Below are 27,148 nucleotides of genomic sequence, written 5' to 3'. Positions count from 1 at the left end.
ATSCAGGRCWGGGYTGCACTGYACCCTGAAACCAAGGAGAATTGGGAGAAAAGACAAACCCAGACTGAGATTCCTGGCAGATCAGTGCAGCCTCTGCCAGCCAAAACAATCCTTGCTCTGAMCACACACCTGTGAATGCAACTTGGCACATCATCAATATCCTCATATTGCTAAAATGTGGGCCTTTTTGTTAAAAGCAGATTTCCAYGGAGAAYTAATGAAATACAGAAAATTAAATGAAAATGAAAAGGAACAGCTCCCCCAGCCAGGCTGCAGCRTCCAAAATAAAATGAACAGAAAGATTATGGATTGGGATCATGACCCATAACATGTGCATGAGGATACATAAATCCAAGCAGAACATCAGGTATAACATGGTGTCTTACATTTTTCAGCTATTCCATTAAGGCTTATCCTACAAGTGTTTATCTTGGCTTACACGAAACAAGGGGAAACCCAAAACTGCAATCTCTGTCCTTCATTACAGCAACCTCTCTGTGCAAAAGGAGCACAGGAATACAGTTTGTCTCCAAGTATTACTGCTGGTTCATAGCTGTAGCCTCAGTTATTGTTATAGCTCCAAAGTTGTTCCTTGGAATTTGATGCTGTCATTTTTGATTGGATAAAATATGTACTCATAAAAAGGAAAGGCCATAATTTGCTTAAAACCCATGTGAAACTTTATTTCTATGAGGACTTAGCAACCAATTCATGAAAAAATGAAGATGCAAACCAAAATAAAATCGTATTGACTTCTTTTTTGAAGGAAAAATAAACCCTTCTGGAGCTAAGGACATTCAATATCCAAGGGGAATCAGGTTAAAACAGGTCTTTTATGTCTGACTATTTATCATTTGKAAGTTTATAAATGTTAGATTATTCCACTATCCTACACACAAAGAGAAAGATCTCCAGTTCTCTTCCATCCCTTCAAAACTAAACCAACAAGTGTCCTCTGCACCCTGGCAAGCCMYSTGCCAAAAGCATTTTTCTCTTGGGAGCAAAAAAAAAAAGCAAAAGGATGCATTTGCTGTCAGTTATGCCAATGAGACTTGATGAAATCTGTGAGTTTATTCAGTACTAAATGGGGACAGAATTTCAGCAGAAATTAGTTTTCAGACACCTGGGGATTTTTTGGTCTGTTTCTGTTACTTCCTGCAGGTAAAATCTCTGTGTTTACTTGAKTTTTCCAATTCCCTGTTTGCACTTCCTGGTTTCAATTCAGCTTTAGAGTTTCCTGTGGCAGCTGAGAAGGGACATGGCTTTTTTTCCTCGTAGAGGCCAAAATGAAGATGAAACAGGCACATCCCAGGTGGGTGTTACATCAGGAGAGGGTGCTCAGAGCTCAGGAAAGCTGTGAGGATCCTCTCCCTTGGCATCTGTGTCACTGTCACCTGTAAAACCTCAAATCCACACTTACTATGGCCATGCTGAAACTGCTCTTTTTCCCCCTACAGATCTACACTGGTACAGCAACACAAAACAGAGTTTGACTGGGGATGGGACAAAAGAGATTTCTTAAATCTACCTGTAGAGTTAATCTTCCAAAAGAATTTGAATGTCTTTGGAGTGTAAGGATGAGATTTTCAAGGTAACTTAGATATTTATTTGCCATCAACAAACAAAGCTGATCCAATTTTATAAAAACATTTRTATCAGTACATTTTTCTTTCCCATGTAGATGTTTATAAATGAACATGATTGTTGTWCAATGATGCAAAAAGTCTGTCACCCTTCCCAGCCTCAGCAGACAAATCAACCCAACCAAATGGAGGGCAAGTTCTGGTGGATTTGAACTTAAAAGGTTAGATTTTCTTCTTGTTCCTTACRCATTTTTCTTCATTTCTTTCCAAACAGACAGGAGTCAACAACACAGGATCTGGAGGCCTTAACAGGCAAGAACTGGAAGAAGCTGAGCTCTGCCTTGCTGCCAGGTTTTACTGATTCTCCTCACAAAAACAACCACTTCCACAGACACAAGATTTACCAAACATCACTTCCTTTGAAATTAAACACCCATAACCCTGAGAACCACTAAATCCCGTGGCTGTATGTCCTGATGAGAGCTGGGAGAAAATAAAGACTGGTTTGATGAGACCAGTCCCATYCCAGCAGCATGGGAAGCACACCAGTGTGGGGAAGGAAAGCACTGAGAGCTGAGCACAGATTGCAGTTCCAAGGAGCTCATAAATCAGTGTGCCAACAGAAACCCAGAGTTCACAGCAGCAGAGGGGAGGCAGACAGACAGCAGGGCACTGACAGGAACGGAGCACACACGGCACAGCCATGAAGGAATCTGAGCAGCAGCATAAGCACAGGGGGTGGGCAGGCTCACCCTCAGCCTTGCAGTGAGCTGGGGAGTTCTCCCAGTCCCATGGGAAATGCTTSCCAAAGCTGCTGGAGGCACTTGGTTTACATGGCAAACCCAGGGTGTGCTCCCTTATCACACCTGCAATCCCTGGGCTAACAGCTTTGCTGCAGGAAGTAGAGAAGCTGCCCAGGTCTGGGGCTTCACCTTTGGCACAAGGACAGTTCCTGAAGTCCAGGCAGCCAGGGCAGCATTCCTCGGAGACAGGAGAGCAGGACCAGGCATTGGAACACAGACACAYACTGCCCAAGAGGATAAAAGCCTCCTTGGGAATGACTTGTGCTCTGATGTACCTGCAGATCCCAGCAGTCATTGTTGGGTTTCTTTCTCCAGGAGCAGCACAGACCTTGTGCTGATGCTCAGAAGATGCAAATGCAAAGAGCTGTGCTCTCAGCCAGTGGGAACCAGCCCAGCTTTTGGCTGCCAGCTGGGGGAAGAGATTGGTTGATGGGAGATGCAAACCTAGACAAGAGCATCAAACATTTCCCTCCCTCTGCTCCCTGGAAACAGGGTGCTGACTTGGCACTTGAAGACAATATTTCAGGAGCTCTTTTGCAGTTCTTAGCACATAGCTAAAGAACTGTACAATTAGTGGTTTTACAACATAGAAAATTGATGACAAAGTCCTTCAGTAAAAAACACGTGATCAGTCCTTGTTTACCAGTGCCAAAGGAAACAGCAGGTCCTGAGCATGGACCCTGCTGGCTGGCAGGAYGAGGATCTGGTGGCACATTCCAGCTGCTTGTGCTGGGAGCACAGAGCAGAGCCAAGCCCTGCAGTGAGCCCTGCACAGTCACAGGAGCACCTGCAGGCTCTGAGGGATTTGCTGACACCCAACTGCAACACCCCAAAGGGAAGAGTCAACTCAACTGCTCCTGTGAGCTGGGCTCGCTGCTGCCAGGCCAGGCCAGCTACAGCTCTGCTGTACCTGCAGCCAGTTTGGGAAAGGTGACATCAGGGGACCCAGGGGGGATGGGCAGGAAGGTAAGAAAATGAAACCCTTCACACTGCAAATCCTAAGTGATATTTCAAGGTCTCACTAAAGTTAAATTAGCTGTAATCTTTTCTGGCCTTATTTGCTGCATTCAGAGGAGCAGGACAGATAACCTCATCCTTCTGCATTCTAGTTCTCCCCCTGAGCAGAAAGATGGGCTTCATGTCAGCAAAAAAAGCTGAGATTGTCTTATTTTTGGGCCCAATGTAGCCCAATTTCCATTATATCTCAGAGTCATCTGTCCCTGCCCCTGTGTGAGACATGTTGACTGTCACCTCTGCTGCTCTGGGCGACGAGCTCTCTGAGACAAAGGACACCCCCAGCCCTTGCTGGTGACCATCTGTATCAGAACCTTCTTCCTCCTCCTCATTCTTCTGCAGGTCTTGGTCACTGTCATCATTATCATCATCATCATCATCATCTGCTGCATTGTCCTCAATCACTTCAACCCTCTCTCCAGCCTCGGGGTCCACATCAGTCTTAAACCACACAGCTTTATAGCCGTCATCTGCCACCTGCCTCTCTGTCTTGAGGATTGACTTCACTTCTTTCTCTTGTCCGGCCTCTGCTTCCTTTTCTTCCTCTTCCTCTTTCTCTTCCTGGTCAAAGATGACAGTGGAAGCTGTGGAGGCCTGTGGGAAACTCTCTGTTTCCTCTGCAGTGGAGGAGAGTGAGGCAAGTGCTGGCTGCTCTGGTGCAGGAGTCTCTGCCTGGACACTGCTGGTTTCTGATGTCTCGTTCTGCTTGGTGCTCACATCTGGCTGTTCATCTTCCTGGTAATATTTGTTCCAGTGACCCTTTGAGGTTTCCTTGGAGAGCTACAGAAGGAGAGGCATGTTGTGATTGTAGTGATGGCAAAAGAAATGGGGGGCAGAAGGGAAGGGGTGGCTGCAGTGACTGAGGAAGATGAGCAGTGGTTTATACCAAGGACAGGTGTTTTTCAGAGACCACCCCAATATGTGCCATGTTCATCCCAGACTTTGTGCTCCATGGAGCTGTGGTGCTCTCCTTTCAGTGTCTGCTCCTCATCCATCACACAGCTGCAGCCTCAGGGGCACAAAGAACAGCAGCAAACAGCACCAAAGTGATGCCACCTCTGCAAACTTTGTCTTGGGAGTGATTCATCACCTTCACACAAATGTGCAGTATTTGGGTAGCCCATCCACACACTAAAGCCTCCTCAGATCCCACTTTCTATCTCTTGGAAGCTCAGGTACAAAGAAGGCGCTTACCTTTTTCTTCATCAGGTATTTGACAGGTATTCCATACCATCTACTGGATTTCCACACCAGCACTCCAAGGAAGACTAAGGMAATTACCAGCAGTGCTGCTAAGGTGCCCCCTAGGATAGCCATGTCCTGAGCAGAGTACATCTTGTCAGAGGGGGTTACAGCTGTGAGGAGAACAAACCAGAGTTACAAAGCCTAAAACTCGTGGCCAGCACTTCCAACACAACCCTTCACCATGGGAGAAACTCCAACCAATCTTTGAAGGGCAAGGAAACTTCCTGTGCTGCAGAACGTGGCAGTGATATCTCTGATACCACAGAAGACCTTTCTTTGCTACTCTAAAAACAGAGCTTTTWAAAAAATTATTACCCAGAACACTGTAATTTGCAATAAATTCCATGAAGTGGAAATAGCAGCCATTTACAGGACAGTGGCTTTTACCCCATGATTTAACTAAGTTTATAAGTACCTGACTGCATCAGACAAGTAGATGCTACATGGAGTAAAGCTATTTAGGTCTGTGAGTTTCCCACTTTTTTACATCAGAATGCAAAAATGAGGTTTGTTTGTACCTCTGTGAAAATGCAAAGCTTTCTTTTATCTGGAACATCCCCTTCAATACAGATGAGCACATCAAAACAAGAAACAAAAAAGCCCAGTAGAAAATAGGAAAAGCACTAGAAACCCCCAGGACAAGAAAAGCTTTTGTATCTGCAGCAATATCACCCAGCTTTCTCAGGGGCAGCTTCTGCTTCCAGCCACAGGTTGGTGTAAGGTGTTTGTACAGAGACCAGCATCACACTGGAGAGACTGTACCATTATCAGCTTTGCTCGCTGGTGGTCSTGGTGGAATTCTTTAGGTTTTCCAGCCTTATTTTGTAGTGTAAATGACTCTCATTAGTGATTAATGAAACAAGGTTTTGTTCTYCTGCTGATCTGTTTATGATAATGGAATTGGAGTATTCCCTCCACATCTGATTCTGCCCTCAGTTTATCATTAACACCTTGGCAAGGATTTAGGACCTCGGTGAAGTTTTGCTGCTTAGTCCTGACTCCTGGGAAGCCACAGCCTGCAGAGAGCCACAGAGCTGTGTAATTTTGCATATTCAACATCACTGATTWGTGTGGCTTAAGCAGCAAGGGCAATACTTCAAAGCTGCCCAGAAGTGTTAGTAGCTGCTTGGAGCATTTGCAGCTCCATGTGCCCACACCTGGACATGCTTTCTGCTGAGCTGGGCTGTGCTCTTAAGTGGGGTTTGGGTGGTTTTTAGCTGTGAAGTGACACAGCCTTCAGGGAATCCTAATTTACACCCAGGAGCCCACTTGTTTTTCCCATCCCATGACAGTGGTGATGAGAGGGTGAAGTGATGGAACTTCAACTCACATCATTGTGTAGAATCCAGTGGAGTCTGGGCATTGTCTGCCTAGCCTGAGATGAAAGGCACAATATTGGTTCACCTAAACCCAAAGCATAAGAAGTTCCATGAACTTCAAACCCAATTTCTTTTTAAGACCTATTTAAGAGTCATTTCTCAGCAATATGGAGGTGTGAGCTGGTTTTACATCCACAAGGTTAAAGAGCAGCTGGAGGGCTCTGTATGAAGCCTCGTGTCTATCTCATTACTCATGGGCTGTTTCTCCTGAAAGACTATAAAATTCTGGGGTAAAAAAGCCTGACCTGACTTCACTTGAACAGAAAATGGCCCACGGGCAAGCCTGGCTTCAGGGTGTGCCAGCTGCYCTCTGCTCTGCCTAAGACAGGCACRAACTCTGCAGTTTCTTCTGTGTTTGGCTAAAAAGGAGCAGTGATGTACCGAGATCTCCTCTGCCATAATAAGACATCCTGGGTTATTTCCCAGCGTGAACCAAGCCCAGATTTAGCTCTGGAATAGCAAGAAAAGRCATTCCAACACACAGCACTGCCTAAAGCCTCAGAAGGCTCTCAGAGACATGTGGTGACCATGCTGTGAGGATGCTGTTGGGGTGTTTTCTCTCTTAACATCACCACAGAGCCTCCTGTAGGGACRGAGTTGGCCTCAGCCCAGCCCCACACACTTCAGTGGGTGATCCACCATGGCCAGTTGGCCACAGAAGCAGAAAAGAGTCCCCAGCCAACTCCAMAGAGCAGAAAACAGAGGCCCCCTCRCCCAGCMTACCTGGGGCAAGGATSACCTCCACCACGATTATGGTGCTTGCCTCCTGCAGGCTCAACACGTCTTTTCCAACAGCCTGTGGGAACATGGCAAAGAGATGGCTTGGGAGCTTCCAGATCTCCAGCCCACTCTCAAGGTCTGTGAGGGACCCTTTGAGGGTACAGAACCTTGTACCCATCCTCACCACAGCCCTTCACTGTGACTGGACAGCCTGGCCCTGAAGATTCCCTACCCTGGGAAGGGATGAGGTGAACCAGGTCCCTGCCCTATGCTCAGTTCCCAGCACAGAGCACAGGTTCTGAGGAGCAGCAGGTGCTGGCACTGCTCTGTGCCCTGCCCATGGAGCTCCAGCAGGGCAGCAGCTCAGACAGCTCCACAGGGCGTGGCACTGTGCCAGGCAAGCCTTAGGTAGGCTCAGGGACAAAGGAAACATCCAGATTCTTACAAGTCTAAAGATATTGTCTGCTTCCTTCCACCCACGCAAAAAGAGGATTTGAATTCCTCCTTCTTTGCACACCCCTGACAAAATACCCAAGAAAGGTGCCCTACCTGGATGGTCACAGTTCCAGGGGACTGCAGCACCACGTTGGTCAGGATGAGGCCATCCCTGGTTGCCATGAAATCAGTGCTGTTTTTGAGAGTGTACTCAATGTTAGGGTTGAGTTTCTGAAAAGCCAGAGAGTGGGTGATTAAACCACACYGTGCTTCACATGCAGCTTCCCAACAACCCCCCGGGCAGGACTTGTCTGCAACACCTGAGGTACMAGCAGGTGTGGAGAGCAATAAATAAACTGGGCTGAGCAGGTGAGAAAGGCTGAACTCAACTGTGCTCACCCTGCTACTCAGAAGCCAAGAATGTAACACAAAAACATTTAAAAAAAACCCCAAGTCTTAACCCCRCTTGAGTTGGTAAGTTTAGTACTTGCCCAAGCAAAACACACCCATGCAAATGATCTGKGTGGGACTGGTTTTGGAAGAGGGGAGTCCAGCAGCTTCTCCCCTTTACATCACAGCGTAAGAGGTCCTGCTCTGCGTGGAATTCCCAAGGAAATATAACATGGAACAGTAGAGAACAGCATGTGTTTGCCTCTCCCCAGCTTCCCYCCCTCGTGTTTCCCCATCCTGCTTTAAGCCCGAAGCCGTGAGACAGAAGACAGAGCACTGTCAGTTGCTCACATCAGGGAAATCCTCATCCATCGCCGTTATCACCAGCGGGGTGGAAGGATCCCCAGCTTGGTAGACAAAGCTCCCCCGGGGCAGCCCAACAAACACTGTCCCATTGTAGATCCTCTTCTCGAAGTAGGGTGGGTGCAGGCTTTTATTGATGACCTTGATCTCTACAGTGGCTACTGAGTATTTCCTTCTGTTGCTGGCCTGGGTGGCCTGGAGCAAAAGAGAGAGATGTCAGACTTCTGTCCTGATGAGACATGAAAGGACAGGCTCCATCCCAAGCCCTTTGCAATTCCCAACTCAGCACAATGTCCCCAGGGTGAATTTCCTTTGTTGTCACCACTGAGACCCGAGGGGAAACTCAACTGCTGCAGGGGCTTTGCAAGTGGGTTGGTGCAAGACATGGGTCAAACCCTACAAGTTGTAATTGAGGTCACTGACTCCAGTCACACCCAGGCTGCTGCTTCCTAGAGATCCAGCTGTGCTAGGCAGCTGGCTGTAATGCCATCACTTACCATAACCTGCAGCAGGAAGGAATCTGGGGAAGTCACTACTTTGTTCATGGTTAGATTCCCTGTGTCTGCATCCACTGAGAACACGTCGTCTTTATTCCCTAGAAAAAACATAAAGACCATTCAACCATCAGATTCCTTCATAAAGTGACSTGGAGCTCACAGACTCATGCTTCCACATCTTGATGGCAATACTCTTCCACATCTTAGTGAAAATACCCTCCAATACCATTTACTCAAGGAAAAATGCTGTTTTCCTTGCCTGCCTGGCTKCTGGTAAAGAGACTCAATAGATGTGTGTGAAGCCAGTTAAATGAGGTAGGAGAGCAAAGCTTTGCACTTCCAGTGCCAAGACCCATGTATTGCCAGTCTAAGGTATGATAAATGCCCAGAGCCTCTGGTGCAATTTGAGGACTGAAAATCCAGTTCCCACTTGCTCTGAGTGGTTATTTCTCTCTACTGACTACAAAGGGAGTCTAGACACAAACTTTGTATGTAGGTTGAAATCAGACTCCTACATCTGTGTGGGAATCACTGAAGTACCTATGTCGGATATACATGGTAACATAAGCAGAATTTTTAGTTCTCTTYCCACCCTGAGACACTGTGGGGTCTCTTTAGGATCTGAGTCTGGACTTCCCCACTGCCTGTGGGGCTGGGAGGCCACACTCCATCCAAATACCAGTGGAATTTAGGTTCTTTAATACATTTGATAGCAGGAGGATATTCACTGTTGTGATGCCATGAGGCATAATAGGTAAAGGGAGAGGAACACTCCACTTGACAAATAAGACCTTCGCCTTGATCCTTTTGAAAACAGGGCAGATGAGATACAGGYAATGTGCTGGGGAATAAAAACTTAATTCTTGGCAATGAATGGAAATCAGGCTGAAAATGTGGGAATTTTAGGTTCAACTCGAAGACTGAATGAAAATGGCATGATCAGACTGACAAAATTACATCTTATAGTTTAAAGATAAAACACATCTCACCTAACAAAAAAACCAGTCCTTTTGAAACAGATTTCACTGAGATCCGTTTCTGGGRYRGATAATTWTTTTTTTTCATTCTCTCTGTACAGTGTGTTTCTTCTACTTAATCCACAATATTCTGTGGACCTAGTTACGTTTCTGTGGCAGAAACAGGGGGGCAAATCCGGGGCCCTCCATCAAGTGCTCTTGGCAGGTACTGCAGAGGGTGACAAGGTCTACTCACCCCCCACGATGCTGTACACGATCCTGTCATTGATGGTGTAGTCGGGGTCAGCAGCGTAGATGGGTCCTGGCTCCAGGACGAGCGGCTCTGTCTGCAACAACAGGGCAAACAATCACACACCATGGGCCAACAATCACATACCACGGGCAAACAATCACACACCACGGGCCAACAATCACACACCACGGGCCAACAATCACACACCACAGGCAGCCCCAGATCAGCAACCGCAGTTCTCCCATCCCTGCGAGGGTCTGGCGGCTCTGCCTGGGCAGAATGGGATTTATTGCTGGGAAGTGGCAGTGCCAGGGCACAGCCTTGAGCTGCTGCTCCAGCTCTCGCCTCTCCTATGCTGTGCTGTGGAGCAGAGGGAGGCAGAGCTGCTCGGTGTGGGGGTGATGGATGCTCCCTGCCCTGCCGAACCACCTGCAGTGTAACTGGGCACCAGCAGGAGCTGATGGAAAGGATTGGGCTCSTCCCGCTGGGAACAGCCCCAGGGACACTGCCGGAGCTCTCACCGCCATCTCAGAGATGTTGACCCTCCCGGAGTAGGGGCTGCTGATGCAGATGCTGTTGTCCGTGTGGAGGAGGGTGCAGGGYCGGAACCAGGGAGGCCGGGTGTCACTCTGCTCCACGGCGATGCTGATGGTGGCAGTGGCCGTCCTGCTGGGCTCTGGGCTGCCCACAGGCCTGTCCTGCCCCCAAAGCAAAGCACAGTGCTCAGACACAAGTGGCAGTGCCAAAAGCAGTGGCCTGGGGCCCTTTAGACATTGCCACTCCTATCTGTTTAAAGTTTAGCAATGCGTGTGAGAGCAGTTAAAGCAGAGGGTTGCTTTGTTCTGCTGCCTGCAGGTCTGCCACTGCAATTATGGAGAGGGAAAGGCTGCTCCAAATCCCCCAGTCCCCAGGCTCCCTCCTGCTATCCCACAGATCTCCCATCCAGACTCACCCTTCAGGCAAGCGAGGCATTCTGTTCTTCCCAAGTCACTTACCCTTGCATACAAGAGCAACATCGTCATATTAAATTTGTCAAAGTCCAGTGCTTTTTGTAAATAAATTTCTGGGTTATTAACTCCTCTTATGGCAAAATAACCGTCTGTGTCCTGACAAGGGAAAAGGAAAAATCACAGACACATTCCAAACCCTCCTCATTGCTGTGTTTGTCACCCCAACTGGACCTTTAATCCTGAGGACCTGGATGGTGGGCAGTGTGGGAATGTCTGATCTGCTTCATCTTTGGTACTGCACTGGAATTGTCTGGCTTGTCAGAAATGTTTATTCCCATGAATTTCCTTTCCCAGATGCCCTGCTTCGCCTGCCCACCTGCTCAGCAGCTCCTGGATGAAATCTCTCATTTATTTCCTACACTCAACAAGTAGYCTACAGTCCTTGATTTTGGGTCCCTGACAGCCAAGCAATCTCTCTTCCATGCACAGAACAGGTAAAAAATGGCTCGGCCTTTGAGAGCTGGGAGGATCACCCACCTTAGCCTAACACAGCTGGACTTTGGAAGAAACTGTAAAGCCAAATTGAAGTATATGTTGCATTTTACTCTATAACCTGCACTTGCTTGGTTCTCCTTTAATCTCATGCCTCTGAATTCCTAAATCCACACCAAAGTGAATGCAAAGTCTGATCCCAGAGCTGAAAACCTGGCGGTTTCTGTTCACAGAAACTTAAATTCCTTTGAGATATGGAAATAACGAAGGCACTGTCTGCTCTCTCCACAATGTTTTTCAAAAATGCAAACATAGATTTGTTTTTCTCTTGAATTTCCTTTTGTTTTTAGTTTACAGCCAGCCATTGCATTCTGGGCTGGCATTAGTTTCACTGTGTGCACAATCCATTTCCTGTGCTGCTGTTGGCAAATAGGGTATGGACTGCTTTCCCCATCAGACTCAGCACAATCCTGATCTCCCTGAGGTACAAAGGTCTCCTGATATGTTTACAGATCATCCCAACAAGACTCCTTTGAGTCATACGGCTCTGAATATCCTAGATGAAAGTTTAACCTGCACAGTGCACTAAAAGTATGAGCAGTAAGAGAATTCAATAGCAGCAGCATTGATGGCTCTTTTCTACCGAGCAAATCAATGTTTGGGTTTTGTAGAAGATGAGAGAGCCAAATGCAGTGACCTTCTCCTCAAAGCTGAGGCTCTTCTGAATCCAACTTCTCAGAGTTCTGTTTGTCCCCAGAAATGCTCACCTGCACTGTGGTTGTTAGTTCATAGTAAATGGTGTCCAGGTCAGCATCAGTAGCACTTAATTCGTCACGGACTACAATGGTTGTGTTGACTTTTGTATCCTGAAAAAACACGTGGCTGTGGTTATTGTCTGTCTGAAACAGACTGAAGTCCCCTCCCTGCTGACCCTTCCTCAGTCCCACAGCACTCGGTGAGGCAGTGCCCTCTTCCCTTCCAAAAACCCCTTTACCTCTGGGACAGTCCTGCTGAGGTTCGGCTGCGCAAACACGGGGTCGTTGTCGTTCTCGTTCAGAACGGTGACCAGGATTTCAATGGAATCRCTCTGCAGAACGGGCAAATCAAAGAATCAAAGACTAAAACAGACTGCTGGGGCTGCTCCTGCCGTGCAGAGTGACCAGAGGGGATGGTGTAAGGATGGGGGCTGGAGCCAGCCCGCTCCCCACCCRCACAGCCTTGGTTGGCGCTTTCTGTGGCTGTGAGAGCAGTGCTGCTGCCCACAAGGAGAAGCRTCTGCCCATCCCACTGTGGGGTTTAGGAGGAGCAGAGGGAAGCCCGTGGTGCCTGCAGTGCCCTGTCCCAGGGCTCAGAGCACTCACCTGGCCAGCAGGGTCCCTGCAGTTCAGGTACAGCAGCAGCACAGGGTCTGTCTGCGTGAGAAACAAAACCAACCACTTTAGAAACAGCCCAAGAGCACTGAYTCTGGCTAAAACAAATGAGCCAAGTTCATGCTTTGCTGAATCAGAATTATTTTCAACTTTTCCTCTCTTTCCTTTTATGATTATATCAAAGCAGCCCCAGCTTCCATCCTCTCTCCCTGTRATTCCTACCAGATGTTGGCAGAGCTAATCTGCGATTCTCTCTCACTTCAGGTGAATTCAAACACATTTCTTTTAAACTTGAATAAGTCAGAAACAGTCTATGCAGCAAGTACACTGGGGTGTTAACTGCAGGGTGTTAACTCTGCTTGTTGCTCTTTGCTTAAGTAAATGTGGGTTTTTACACTGAAAGGGAACTTAGGATGCTTGTGGCTGTGTACAGAAAGCTCCAGAGAGCTGAAATAATTTAGCAGCAACCTAAGTGAACWCACTGACTTTTTATACTACCTTTCTGTTTCACACAAGACGACAGAATCCTGGAATCATTTGAGYTGAAAGGGACCTTAAAGCTCATCTCRTTCCAGCCCCTGCCATGGGCAGGGATACATTCCACTATCCCAGGTTGTTCCAAGCCCCTGTSCAGCCTGGSCTTGAACACTTCCAGGGATCCAGAGTCAGCCACAGCTTCTCTGAACACCCTGTGCACGGCCTCAGCACCCTCACAGGGAAGAATTTCTTCCCAGTATCCCATCTAACTCTGACCTCTGGCAGTCTGACATCACTCTCCCTTGTTCTGTCATTCCAGGCCCTTATAAATAGTCTATCTTTTACATTGGCTCCCAAACTCACATAACTGAAAGAACTTATTTCCTTTAGAAACAGTTTAAGAATCCCTGGAAGCCCAAGACTCCAGGTTGAAACTCATTGCATCCCAGCATTCTCCATCCCATCCTTACAGCCTGAYACCTAAAGACTTACCTCATAGTCCACAAGCTTTGTTAGCCACAGCTCAGAGCCTTCAATGGTAAAAAATTGGCCATCAGGGGAATTGGGATCAATCGTTAGGGTGAAACCTGGCTCCGTGTGGATGGCGGTCACCAAATAACGAGGCTTATTTTCAGGAACGCTTGGTTTGCTGTTATTGACAAAGCACCCTGGAAAAACACACAAACAAGATGCAAAATTGCCCAAGGCTCCACGTTGTGAAGGAGCTGGGTGACAGCTGTAGTCACAAGTTGTGGAGCAAAGCTGTCTCAGAATGTAACAACCTCCCATCTGTCACAGGGCCACCCCCTCCCACRGGAACCATTCCTCAGAGACACGGACCTTGTGCTAGAGCTTACCCAGTTGCTGTGCCCAAACCTGTGCCAAGAGGGGCAGCAGGAAGAGTGCAGACATGAGGAGCCACTGAGGAACAGCCATGGGGAGCTGCCAGTTGCCGAGAAATCCCTTTCTCCAGCTGAGCTGATCTTCTCCCTGATCCTCCCTGTGCCCTTGTCTGCCTTCACCACTTTATGGCGTCAAGGAACAGCAGTTGGCTGTGGATTGCAGTGGTTCAACCTTTGCCTCTTTGCCCCATTGGATGAGTTATTGAAGGATTTGCCAGTCATGCAGCACGATGACGCATAAATTCTTGCTTCCTCTTTTTTCCCCTGGATCTTTCGTATCCTAAACTCTCTGTGGCTGTAAGATGGATTTGGTTCAGAGCTCAGAGCCAAGCCCCTGCCCAGTTGAGCCTGAAGGACAAGGGCTGGTACTTGGGAAGCTGCCTGTCTACTCCAGCCTCTCCCAGTGGGAAGGAGGCAAATTTGGTTTCTGGTGTGTCAGAGAAAGGRTCTGTATCCCACAAAGTGAACAAGTGGATCCCAGCAGTGACAAGGCTCAGCTGCAGCCCAGGAATTGCCCAGCAGCTTTGTAGGGAAAACATCTCCTTCTATCAGTGGCCAGCCACTGTTCCTTGYAGAGATGCTTCCCAGAATCTCCTTCCAGGAGATTCCACACCAGGAAATCTTCAACTATTTTCATCTCAGCAGCTCCCTGAAGTTTTCAGGGGACCTCTGCTCTCGCCGATCTTTTTAAATTCTTTCTGATTTCAAGAAGATCTCACATGCTGCACTTCAGCCATGTGGTTGTCAACAGCTTAATTAAATCCAGGCTGTAAACACTCMTTCCAAAAGTATTCCAAAAGGAATCTTCCCTAGCAGAGACTTCCTATGGACCAAAATAAACAACTGCCAAGGTTTGTTCAGCACCTCAGTAAGAGAACAGTGCTTAGGTGAGCATTTGAGTGASAACAGCTCCTTTTGCAGGTGTCAGGTCCATCACAGATGGAGCAGGATGGGCTGGAAAGGGCTGCACTCAGGACAGGATTGCAGATGAAGATCCTTATTTTAGAGCTGTTGTCCAAAATCCATTGATTTTACAGGAAAGCTGGGGTGGCTGCTCCCGCAAAGGGGGCAATCTGCCTGTGTGGCACAGGGACAGCACATAAACCTCATTACATGGTGGGAACAAATCCTTCCTCGTGGAGCTTTGTCTTTAGYGGCTCTGACAAAGCTGGGTCACCAWYTCCAKGGGCAGAAYSGAGTGCAAACACCATTTACAGTGGTGTGTAGCTCTCAGAACATTTCTTTGCCATAAAACCTAACATCTGGCTTTGTTCCTGCTACATGGAGCCCCAATTCTGACCTCTGTGCAAAGCTGGAGGCATTCCCCAGTCCCAGCCACGTGACCCACCATGCTTCCTGTGGGGGAATCCTGGCAAAATGTTCCTCCCTAGCATTCCTAATGATCTGAGACCTCATAATGGAACTACCCTTACTCCAGTTTCCCAAAAGCAGCCAAGGCACAGGCACAGCTAACCATCTTTATTTGGGACCAGCAGCAAGCAGCCAGATGCCAGCACAGAGTGGAAGGGATGTGCTTCACCCGGGCTCCATCTACTGACAGCAGTTCACACCCACATACATTCCACGGTGGATAATCTCAGAGGTTTCACTGGCTTTTGGCTGCTTTCCAGGATTATTTTTATTTATTTGCCRATCTCAAGCGTTTTTCCTAAGCAAGAGCTTCCCAATTTATTTTCAAGGCCGTACACGTGCAAAGCTGTCTCCTTGGCTGTTTCTTTCCCTTCACCTTCATTCAGCACCATCTGTATCTTTCTTCATGTCCTCAACCAGCTGCTTAGAGAAGGGGCAAACGAACTGGCCGGCAATGGCAGCAGCCTCCCTGGCATCTGTGTCTGAGCGGCTGTGGGAAGGGAAAAACGAGGGATAGTTCATTATTCCCATGAGCAAGGGCTGCAGGAAGGGTGACAGGGCCACCTCGTGTCTCCAAGGAGCAGGTGTATGATAGAGGGATCACAGCTGCCTGCTGCCAGGCACTCCACAAATGCACAGTGGGGTTTCATCCCCACAAGAGGTACCAAGGGCCAGCTTACTCCTACTAATTTTAGTGGTTTAAGTGTGAGATGTCTAAGGAAAAGCTGTTGGGCACTAGGAAAAGACAATATCCAGGTGCTGAGACAGCCCATTCTGAAGTGTGTGTTTGTATCAGCAGCCAAATCCAGACAGGGCAGTAAAGGCTGTCTTTTCATTTTAACCGTTAAATCTGATTTCCTAATGGGATCAATCATTGCTTCAGTCCAGGGTGACAACTCTGTGATCWGGAAAAATATGATTTTGTTTCCCTGGGCTTTACTATTTTTAACAACTGACTTTTCTATGGCCATTTATAAGAGTCCTCTTTTGGCTTCACTATTGTGGGGCTCACAGCCAATCTCCTGTACCTACCTGGTGTTCAGAAAGCTCTGGTACAACCAGAGAAAGCAAAGTTCCTCAGGGTTGTTCACTCCCTCTCTYCCCTGCACATCTGTGTTGATTGGGCCAGGAGAGCTGGTTTAGACAAAGAAAATGAATAATAATTAGAACCCCAAACCACCAGCAGTGCAACCACCAGCACCACAGAGCAGCACTTGCACCTTGTGCTGTATCTGATGCTCCCAGATGTGGCCTCGGTGGGGGCTGCTGGCCCAGTGTGRCAGTGACAGCCACGGCTTGGGACTGGGACACCAGAGGGGCCCTCTCACCTGCGCTTGCGGCCCATGAGGTTCTGGATGAATTTCTGCACCTGGGCGTTGCCTCTCATCTTGCTGTACTCGCTGGTGAACAGCCCGTCCGAGTGCCTCTGGGCCCTGCGGGGGACACGGCGGGGCAGCGAGCCAGGGCAAGCAGAGCTCCCTCCCACGGGCACATCAGGAGCTCCCCTCCCAGCACGGAGAAGCCCTGCGAGCCTCCCCTTTCCCTGCTCTGCACTGGAGATCTCAGCTCCCTGGGCTCTGGGTGCATCCTCAGAGCAGGGATGCCGCATCCCGCTGGACACCTGCCCGYCCCACGAGGGTGGATTGGSCTGTTTGGATTGCTCAGGATTGGCCTGTTTGGATTGCTCACCTGTCCTTGAGGCCCACCAGGTGCTTGACCAGCTGCTGCATGTAGGCATTGCCGTTCATCTTGCTGAGCTCGCTGTGGAACAGCCCGTCCGCGTGGCGCTCTGTCCTGCACGTTGGAACAGGGAACAGGAATGGTTTAAAACCACTCAAGGACAGGCATTAAACACTGCTGCCTCAAGGAAAGAGCATCCCGAATACATGGGCAAGAATTCCACTTTGGCACTCCAATAAGAGAGCTTCACAAACTCTCTTTGGCAAAGTTTCACAATACAAGGGAAAACCTTACAGGAGTTGAAAAAATATCTTTGTTAAACATCACACGGGAAAACGACCTGCACTTCCTTTTACTGATGTAATGACCTTGCCACAAGGCTGGGGGAACGTGGGTTGTTGCTGATGCAGCACTAAAGAGGAGGGGAGAGGCTGGAGAAGTGATGAATAAACATCCAGAGACACAAAACTGAGGAACATGTAGATAAGGGCAGCAAAGACCAGCCCTTGCAGATGGCTCCTTTGGTGAACTCAGGGTTGCCTATTTCTGGTTATGTTTTCATGGGACCAGGCTATTGGAAACTGAAACTTTCACCTCTATCAGGCTGTCTAAATGCACAGCAGAAAAACAGACTCAGAAGTGTCTTTGTAACTGTGCTTTGTTTTGGGGTCATGAATTTTCCCCTGAATCAAGTCAAATCAATGCTCCCATTTTTAAGCAAGAAAAAATATTTACAATATTTGCACTCATTTAACTAAATCTATCTAGGGAAGAAAAAGATCCACAACCAAGTAGATGCAAGTTTAGGGAGGCAGCTAAAAGGYTGGGTTTACAGCTAGCAGTCTCTTTGACCAAAAACCATGGAGAACAAGGAAGCAGAGTCCCAGGAAATGCTTACCTCTGCTGGGATGGCAGAGATGCTGAGAAGTGGGACAGGACAATCATGGGAATAATTACTTGCCACAGAGTTGTCCTCATGGAAACCATGTTYTCTCCTGAAATAAAGCACAAGGTTTTGTGAGCAGCAGGACAAGTGGCCTCRCTGTGTGTCTGGTGCAGTTCCTGTGCCCCACAGAGACGGGGCTGTGGAAACATCACCGCTGTAATTAAATGAGGCAGTAATTYCTGACAGCAGAGATAAACACCTGGAGACATCTGCGAGGGGCTTTCAGACAAAAAAAATAATGTGCTAAATAAAATTCATCCATATATAGAGGAAAGGCTCATGTGTGTGCCCACATCCACCTATCCTCTAACCTTTAAGAAGGAAAAGTGAAATAACACACATTTGTAGTGACAGCAGACCCTCCTACTTTGCTTTCTTATCAAAATAAAAATAAAAGTACAGTTTGTTTATCACAAGCCATTGTATGTTTCTCCGCTTTATTCCCAGGTTGTTTTCCCCTTTATTCCCAGGTACTCACCCTTCCTTCAGGATCACACAGCAGTCCTATCTGTAATTTATAACACACTTCTTTATTGTTTGCCTTCTTCCTGCAAAGAAACAAACCTTCATCACTGTCCTGCAAACTCTCAGACAGCACTTGTTAAACCCCAAGCAAAGTTCTCCCACTCGGTTTTTACTTTATTCTGAAGCTAAACAGTACAAAGAACATGAAAGAACTGTCAGAGAATCCTGWACACTTTTTAGTCACTCTTCTGAGACTGTTTGCTGCTCTGGAGGTGCTGAAGATGAGAAGAGGCCCAAGCAGAAAGGACCACAGTGAGTGATTTATACAGAAATTTATTCACTGTAAGCCACAGGGCAAATATTTAATGGGGGCTGCAGAGCAAACAGATGAGAGGATGAAGGAGCCATAAGCTTCATCTCACACATACTTTGAGCTTTARTGTTGTGTTTTCCTGCCTGATCCAGCTTTGAGGGGGTGGAATAGGAAAACAAGAAGGATATTTCAAAGATGAGCCTCTCACTGGAGTCCAAACAAGGCAGACCCCACAGCCCTGGGATACAGGAGGAGCTGAAAACCAGAGCATCCTTGGGCAAGTGGAACCTGGATCCTGAGATCCTGTCCTTCCACGTGCCCAACACCTGTCACACCATGCCTTGACCCCCAGCATGTCACCTCAGMATTTGGCCTCTCCTGGGCTGCCATATGGGAGCACCATATTTAAGAGCCCATTTTAACCCCCATCCCTGTCTCCAGAGTTTCCCTCCTCATAACTCTTCTACCTGCTCCTGCTAATCTGCTGATYAACTTCTCTTTTGTCTTTCTGGACATAATTTTCTGTCCCTGGATAGACCACATTTGCTTGTTGAAGTTCCCAAGAGCAGTGATGGCTGTTGGGGAACTTCTGCTTATCAATAACAATTGCATCAGTYTTTTAATTAGTCAGACCACAAGGAGCAGGTAGATCTCTGATGCCATCACAGAAGGGCTGTTTAACCTTCTTCAAATTCTTCCAAGCTTTTMATTTCCTCCCCATTGATGCTGATTTTCAATGCCTGCAAACTCCTTGGCCAGCTGGGACCTTTAGCTGAAAGAACCACGCCCCAAGCCAGCCTGGGAGCCCTGAGGAGATAACCCCCCCTATTCCAGCACTGCTGCTCAGGATATGGATGGCCTCATGGCAGTGGGTCAGCGAGGCACCACAGAGGTTTGAAATCCACCCCCAAAGTGRAAGAGGGGGAAGGCAGCCCGAGCAGCCCACCCGCCCCAGCTGGACTCACCAAGCCTGGTCGCTCCCAGCTCGCGGCTGAGGGTCCACTGCCCGCTCCTCTCGGGGTCCCCTATAAATCTGCAGCCTTATCAGAAGCAATTGTTTGGGTAAAGATATGGATATGAACGATCGTGATTAACAGCAAACAATGCAGYGGGGCTGGAATGTCCCTTTAATTACCTGATCAGGTCATTCACAGCAATTTGATGGAATATTTCTGCTGATGGAGRGTAATTCCTGCTTCTGCCTATAATGACATTTGTTGGGCAAACATCCCTGTGCCAACTGATTCGCTGTGATTGCCATCATTATTTCCTGGCTTTTAATTACCTCTTGATAGGAGCTTAATCTTCTGWTCTTGTCTTTGAATCCTGGCTTGGGCTCTGTTTGCAATTGCCAGGATCTGCCGGTGACTCCCTGTGTGCGCCAGGGATTTGGCTGAACGATGTGTCAGCCACATCTTTGCCCTTTTTTAGGGCAAGCATTGCCTGATCAGTAGGATCAGGGCTGACTTTTCCATGAGGGGACAACACCTTCTGAACTGTGGTTTCACCTGGGAAAGGTCTGCTGAGTACAAATTGTCTCACAGCTTCTAAAAAACCAGCATACTTGTACATGCATGGAAAACATCCTGAATATATTCCCCTGCCATTGCTGGGATTTGGAGTTGKTTGGTCTCAAATACTGCAGCTAAAGTTGACACAGAAATGAAGGAACAAAACAGGATTACCCTTTCTCTCCTTCTTYTTATTGTATAAAGTAGCTTGGAAGGAATAATCACCATAAATAWTTTTTTCTTCATCTTCCAACTGGAAGCTGGATTACAGGAGCTGTATTACATTTTTTATCTCCTTATCTTTCTTCTTCCTTGTTAAAATGGCCAGAGGACTGGGGGAACAAGACTCTTCCCTTAGAAGAACACCCCACACCGTGATGAGCAGAAGCTCAGCCCTCCAACCTGTGAGTGCAGGCTGCAGCCAGAGCCCTGCAACAGGGAGGGGAAAAACAGCAGGGACACTCCAGGTGCCATTCCAGGACTGGAGCACCGAGACATGCCGTGGTCAGCACTTGGACAATTCCTGCTCTGGGACAGTGCAGCTCAGTCCTGCAYTGATCCAGGCATTTCCCAAGCATTTTCCTCTCCTCCCTGTAACTGCTTTCTCCAGCTGCAGCCTTCTGCCTCTGCTCTTGCCTGCAGCAGTGGCAGCAGTTTCAGATTTATAAAAGAGGCTGAGGAACATGTAGAGAGCTAAAAATTACTAATGTGATTTCCCTTCCTTTGCAAATAACCTCAGTGGGTCTGAAACGCCTCCAAGCTYTGAGGAACCCAGTTTGCCACGAGAATCTGGATGAGGACAGAGAAGAGGAATGACAAAGTGGCCCCACGATGGCAGCAGAGGGTGAATAACAGGACACTAAAAGCTTCTGGGGACTGGAAGAACATGAAATAAGTAATCTGAATTATCTATTTTGCAACAAAAGATGGGCTTTGCCTCCAGCAGCAGGGGCACAGTGGAAAGGTGATGGGGTAGAACACGGTGTGGCCATGCCCAGCACTGCCACAACTTAATGCAGGTGACAACCCAGGCTCGAGCTCCAATGCAGTGCTGGGGGCCCCTGATGAGGAAATGCAAGGCCATGAAGAGAACTCAAAAGCATTTGCAAGATGAAATTTAATTAAATAAACCAGAGCCCAAAGCAAATCCTCAGTTCTGAAGCAACATTTGATTCTCCTTCACCACAATTAACAGCAAACTCTCATGAGGAAATACTGGAAATAGGAGAAAGTATCAGTTGAAAGGAGCTTTGTGAATTTGCACCTTGCTTCTCCCATTCTCCATTTGTGTGAACATTCCAAGCTCCAGCAGAAGAGTGGAGATCCCCCTTGCCTGCATCCAGCAGGCACAAAGCAAAATGAAATCACCCATTTAGATGGCATCTAACCCATCATCTTATGCAGCATCACTGCAGAGAAGAGCTCCTCAGCATTGGCTCCAGAATGTTACCAGAAATGACTGGCTTCACCTGATCCCTGCTTCATAACTTCCACAGGATTTTAGAAAGTGCCACAAACAGGTGACACAGAGGAGCGCTGGGTGCATCCACACTCCTTGCAGACAGCAGGGAGAAACACTGGGACAGGATGGAGAAGGGATCTGTGAGCTTTGGGGCCATCCCTGAGCTGYCCTGGGACGCTGCCAGGTGTAAAGCCAGCAGGATCTTTGTGCAGTCACTTGTGCTTAGGCCTGACACCGCCTGACGTGCCCAGCGTGGAGGGACCTGTGATGGATGCATTAAGGAAATCCAGTTGCCACGCATGCCAGGGCTATTCCCAGCAGCCAYGCTGATGGCTGGGGACACCTTCGTGCCAACAGGGAGCAAAGATTATGAAACACATGGGCCACCCACYTTCAACACCCTGGCTCTGGTTACTGCTCTGCCTCAAAGGCATCAGAGCTGAGAATGGACTTGAGGAAAGGCTTTTTTCCTCCTCTTTACAGTGGGAGGGCTCACCAAATCTGCAGTGTGAAAGGCAGGGACTTAGAACCACGTTAAATGCTTTAGCCCCARATTTGGCAATGTTCAAAAGAAATGTTAGCCTGGCCTTTTTTGATGTTGGAGGTAAAGACAAGAAATTGCATTTTGAAAAAGAAAGTTTTTATCCCAAAACTACCTATCCTGACCCACAGCACASAGGGGATGCAGGCAGACTCTCCACAATCAGCACTTGGAGCTCTGGGGGGGCATTCTGAGTTCTGTAGGGGAKAARTTCCCATTCACCCTTCAAAGCAATYGATGCAGGAGACCAGAAAAAACCTTTTCCCTGGAGAAGCAGTGTGGATGCATTCTGAGTGCCCCTCCAGGGAGCCTTAAGCACAGGTGGGTAAATGATGCTCTTGTCACGTGGACATCATTACTCCTGCCTTGGACAAGGAAAACCCCTCCAGCCTTTGGGGGTTGCTGTTTATTCAGGGCAATCCTTACAAAGTTTGCCCAGTCCTTGCCAGCCTGTCCAGAATCCAGATCCCAAGATCTGCTGGAGCTGCTCTTCTCCATGGAACAGCTTGACCTTGGCTGCCCAAAACACATCCCAAAATCCTACAGCCTCTGCACCATGGCTTTGGGATGGCAAAGTGCTCARGGGTCAAGTCAGGCCAAGAAGGCTGTGGAAGGACCATGTCATGCTCCACACATGTCCAGCAAAGGTGTCCCAAGCCCTGATGGAGCTGTCCAGCTGCAGCTGACCTTTGGGGAGCCCAAAACAGGCTCTGCCCCATGCAATGGCAGCACCAGCCCATGGCAGGGGCGTTTATTGAGGTCAGATGGTACTAGGAACTGCATGGCTAAATCCTTCCTACGTAAAATACCCTTTAATCAGCTTATGGGGCGTTCAGGAACTTCTACCWCCCCCATTCCTTTTTCCCCCCTTCCTGTGTCTGTGTGAGGCCATGTGGGCAGTGGGGATTGTCTCTGGTGTGTTTGCAGGTGAGCGTGGACACGCCACCACAATGACAGTGACGCTGCTCTGGCCGAGAGCAGATTGGAGGCAATTCCTTGCATCACTCCCAGCTCCGTAAAAGAAAGGACCCTAATTGGCATAAGGGGATTGGAGGATTTAGGCTCCTAAATGCTCCTTTCTTGCACAGGATGCTTTCAGGAGTGGATTTAATCTTTACCACCTGATTTCATGATTTTGGCTGCAATGGTGAAGAGATGGAAGGAAGAGGCAAGCAGCGCAGCTCAGGTGGGCTTGGGAGAAGAAAGAAAAATCACAGTCCTGTATGGTCATGGAACCGCAGAAAAACACTTAGCCCAGTCTCAAAGGGGCAAATTAAGCAAAGAAGGTGTGCAGACCCAGGATATGTGTGTCTCTCCATCTGCCTCAGGAACTCAGCTCCTGAGTGACTTGGATTGCCTGTGTCTCTCCCCTGCTTTGTGTGACTGAAACGTGGCACTTTTCYGGGTTTGCACCAGTTTAAAACAAAAACCAGATATGAGGGACAAAAGCACAGAAYGTCACATACCTGGAGTTGTGCCTGCTTGCTCTGAAGTCAGGAGGGAAGGTGATGGACATGCTGGTGACATCCATGGCTGGCAGCATTATCTGGGGGCAAGGACAGCAAAACATTTGTAAAGAGCTCTGAATTGTGCTGGAGCAGACCTCAGTCATTTCAGTTAAAGTATCTGCTTCCTTGGGTGAAATCTGCATTGAACCCCAGCTCCTTTGAAAGAMAAATTAAATATTAGGTGYTTTGCTCACATTGGAAACAAAAAGSCCCCAAAAGCTTRAAACATTTTGCCAAGAATTGGGAAGAAAAAAGGGAAAARTATCCTGTTGGTRCAGGAGTGRTAYTTTGGGTGCTGGCAGGGTGCCTTGGCTCTCCAAAGTACAGGATTAGAGGTGCTTAGCAGGCAAGGGAGAACATCCCTTATCCCCCTGCTCTGGAGCAGGGATAGCTGCTAAGCCAGTGGTGCCCTGGGGTGCCTCCACAGGGATGCTCTGGGGAATGTGGGATGAGCCAGGCCCATMCTGCAGCAGGAACACCCACAGCAAGCAGGGCACAGCCTTGAATCTGGAAGGGCTGCCATGAGGCATTTCCCTCCTGCAAGGAAAYTGTACAATCATGGAATCACTGAGGTTGGAAAAGACCCCCAAGAGTCCAACCTGTGCCCAGTACTCACTTTGTCATCCAGCCCAGAGCMMTGAGAGCCATGTCCAGTCATTCCTTGGACACCTCCAGGGATGGGGACCCCATCATGCCTGACAACCCTTTCCATGAGGAAATCCTTCCTGAGAAGAAATCCTTCCTGCCTGCTTGGGAATGGATACTGTAGGGAGAAAGAAGGGTTGGTGTTATGGTGGCTGGCACTGTGATCCAGGAAAGGAAAGCCAGGCTCAGGGCACAGTCTTCTTACAGGAAAAAGGGAACTCTGTTTTCCCAATATGTGAGTGCATCATGGCTGTCTTCCTGTCACCAAGAAAGCCCAAAGTACTTTTTAAAGACAAGCTGCCCCCTCCATCAATCACCTGCTGGAATCTGACATCCTATGGAACTTCTTCCAAAGCTCCCCTGGTTTTCCCTGGGCCAGCACTGAAGCTCCCTGTGCCTGGAGTACAGGAGCACTGAGTGCACTCACACTTCCCACATGTCCAGCCTTACCACAGCTCTAATTGGCATCAGGACTGTAATCTCAGCTTCCAGCTGTTTGCTGTGTCTGGGGAAGAGGAGAAAGCACTTGGGGGAATTAATTTGCATTAGAAGAACAACGTGCTCTGTGTCCTGGCTGGCAGGCCCAGCTGTCCCAGGTGTGCCAAGCCAGCACCGAGCACAGCAGCTCCTGGCACAGCTGCTGGGGCTGCATTTCGGCTCATCCCTCCCTGACTTTATCATGGCCCTGCAGGGACACCCCTTCCAGGGAACAGCAAGAGGTTTTGTCAAGGTGAGCATGGTGGGAGGTGCAGGTGCTTGCTGCCTTCCCCTGCCTCTCCTGCTTGTGTTGCCTTYCACTTCTCCCCCTGCCCAGGAGGTTTTCCCTAACAAGTGGCTCTAACAAGCTCAYCGATGTTTTAAGCCCAGCAGGAGCTCTTGCGTTATACTCCTTGGATCTGTCCCGTGCCACAAGCCCTTGCATCTCACCAGGTCACCCTTGTGTGAGATCAATTATGTTATGTTGAAAGCAGGCACCCACAAAAACATCTAATTGTGACACCAAGCAAACAGAGATGGAAAACCCAGCCATTTTCTCCATAGTTTCTCCACCACAGCTAACCAYTGGCATTAGTTTTTACATCTTACATAGATTTATCATAACTTACCAGAATGGTAAATGTCAAAAGATCCATTCAGTGTGTAAATAARTCCTTGCAGCTTCTCAGAGGGGGACTGGGAGAGCCTGGAAAGCCCAGAGAGCCGARCCATCCTCTTCCCTCTCTTGCAAAAGTTCACCTGAGGGAAGGATGTTGCCTCTGCCTCTTTTCTGGGAAACTGCATTACAGGAGATTGGAAAGCAGGATGGMTTTGTTGCCGATGAGTGTCTCACAGAGAATTGCCCAGCTGAATATGGCAAATAAAAGGAACACGATTGGCCTTAAAAGCTCTTTGTTTTTCTCCCTTTGTCCTCAACCTGAAGGCAGCCTGGAGAGCTGATGCTATCAGGGCACTATTCATCAGCTGAATTTGGTGCATCTGTCCTGAAACTTCGGCAGCCACATTGTTCCCCTTTTCTATTTAAATTTGTAGTGCCTCAGATGTGGAAAATTATGGTCATAGAAGATCCATCTCTTAGTGGAGACTCTGACAGATGCCTCACTTCGCAAACTTCCTGCTGGCTGGGAATCAAATCCTCAATTAATTCATCCGGAGGGAGTTTCTGGGGGACTTTTTCTGGCTCCTTAGTGGGGACAACTTCCCTTGCTTGGGGACCARCTCCACCACAGCCACAAACCACATTGCTTGTCTTCCTGAGTTTCTTTTCCAAACACTCCACAACACTCTGAAAAGGCAGATCTCCCACTGGTTTGTTGGTTTGGGTGTTTTCCTGGTGCTTTCCTTTTCCTGACATGAGAGGAGCTGTGGTGCTTCCACAGCTCCCATCACAGAGGGGTGGGGAACAAGGACACTGCAGGTTGTGGATCCAAGCAAAARAGGGTTGCTCCAAAACACCAGCCACATCAGACCCTCTCCAAAGGTGCTCTAAGCATTCCCAGTCCCTCACTTTAACATAGCTCCTCCTGTTTTCCATGAGGGTGACCCATGACTCTGTCYTTGGCCATCTGTTTTTCATGCAGTGACATGACATGACTGCTTTGGACATGACAGTGCATGACAGACTTTCCTCCTCCTCTGCTAGGAGGGCAGTTCCCCTYACCCAAGAAAGGAATTGTGTGCAATGGCCATAGCCTGATTGCCATGGAAGCACTGTCCTCATTAGTACTTCTCGTGGCTACTCATTTTTGCAAGATAAAAGCCTTATTTCACATTAGTTTAATCCGCTCCAGGATAGTTTAGGATTAAGRCCCTGTTAGTCTGGAATATGGGCTTCCACACTGAGAATTAAGAGTCATTCAGCACTAACCCACAGAGAAAATGGAGATAGTGAAYGTAAATTAACTGTTAAAAGAGATTAGAGAAACTAATCCCTGTGGGAAGGCAGGAGGACAGCAGCCACATTTCCATCCTGCTCTCTTGGCTGCTCAGTAGTTTAAACATAAATTAATAAAGAGCATTTTGTCCACACAGTTTCATTAATGCATTTCATACGTGGAAGCCYATMTTCCAGACTAACAGGGTCTTAATCCTAAACTGTGTTCCGTGGCTGCCACCAGGGCTGTGACCTTTCCTGGCTACACMTGCTGAGGGGTAGCCATGACCCTTTCCAAAAAAGAGTTAGGAAATTGGGGCAGCAAGGGCAGGGTTTGGAGAGAGGATTTCTCCCACAAGTCTCAATAGTTTGGATGAAGCTCTGGTAGCTGCAGCCAGATAAACAGATCTTAGAAGCACCTTGCGTCATAAAAAGCTTCCAATAATGTAATTTTCTTCATGCAGTATAAATGTCCCTTTACTGCCATGCCTTCCCTTCCCACTRCC

At 48.1% G+C, this 27,148-nt stretch overlaps 2 protein-coding genes and 1 long non-coding RNA gene across 3 annotated transcripts; all 3 read right to left on the bottom strand.

Moving 5' to 3' along the window:
• Positions 1-2,309: 2,309 nt before the first annotated feature.
• On the bottom strand, positions 2,310-14,332 carry CDHR5 (cadherin related family member 5). Its single transcript, XM_057379876.1, has 14 exons — positions 13,785-14,332; positions 13,420-13,595; positions 12,442-12,492; positions 12,075-12,167; positions 11,848-11,946; positions 10,634-10,744; positions 10,160-10,336; positions 9,642-9,732; positions 8,430-8,527; positions 7,921-8,127; positions 7,294-7,410; positions 6,748-6,820; positions 4,595-4,755; positions 2,310-4,180 (listed from the first exon to the last, which is right to left on the bottom strand). Exons 1-14 carry the CDS (start codon positions 13,861-13,863, stop codon positions 3,584-3,586), a joined length of 2,130 nt encoding a protein of 709 aa, XP_057235859.1. The 5' UTR covers positions 13,864-14,332; the 3' UTR covers positions 2,310-3,583.
• Positions 14,333-15,054: 722 nt separating this feature from the next.
• On the bottom strand, positions 15,055-20,247 carry LOC130581658 (secretin-like). The gene is made up of 7 exons (XM_057379905.1): positions 19,570-20,247; positions 18,305-18,374; positions 17,779-17,875; positions 16,890-16,994; positions 16,529-16,633; positions 16,233-16,334; positions 15,055-15,690 (listed from the first exon to the last, which is right to left on the bottom strand). The coding sequence occupies exons 3-7, from the start codon at positions 17,865-17,867 to the stop codon at positions 15,579-15,581; spliced, it is 513 nt and encodes a 170-aa protein (XP_057235888.1). The 5' UTR covers positions 17,868-17,875; positions 18,305-18,374; positions 19,570-20,247; the 3' UTR covers positions 15,055-15,578.
• Positions 20,248-23,435: 3,188 nt separating this feature from the next.
• LOC130581661 (uncharacterized) lies at positions 23,436-26,458 on the bottom strand. The gene is made up of 3 exons (XR_008966252.1): positions 25,378-26,458; positions 24,243-24,389; positions 23,436-23,664 (listed from the first exon to the last, which is right to left on the bottom strand). It is a non-coding gene; the product is annotated as an uncharacterized LOC130581661 (long non-coding RNA).
• Between the last annotated feature and the right edge of the window lie 690 nt (positions 26,459-27,148).

Source organism: Malurus melanocephalus, unplaced genomic scaffold (genome assembly GCF_030028575.1).
Source record: "Malurus melanocephalus ecotype Western Australia unplaced genomic scaffold, MMel_1.1 scaffold_426, whole genome shotgun sequence".
In the NCBI taxonomy this organism is placed as follows: Eukaryota; Metazoa; Chordata; class Aves; order Passeriformes; family Maluridae; genus Malurus; species Malurus melanocephalus.
Note: the sequence above shows the minus strand (reverse complement) of the source record. Positions and strands in the feature narration are given on the sequence as shown.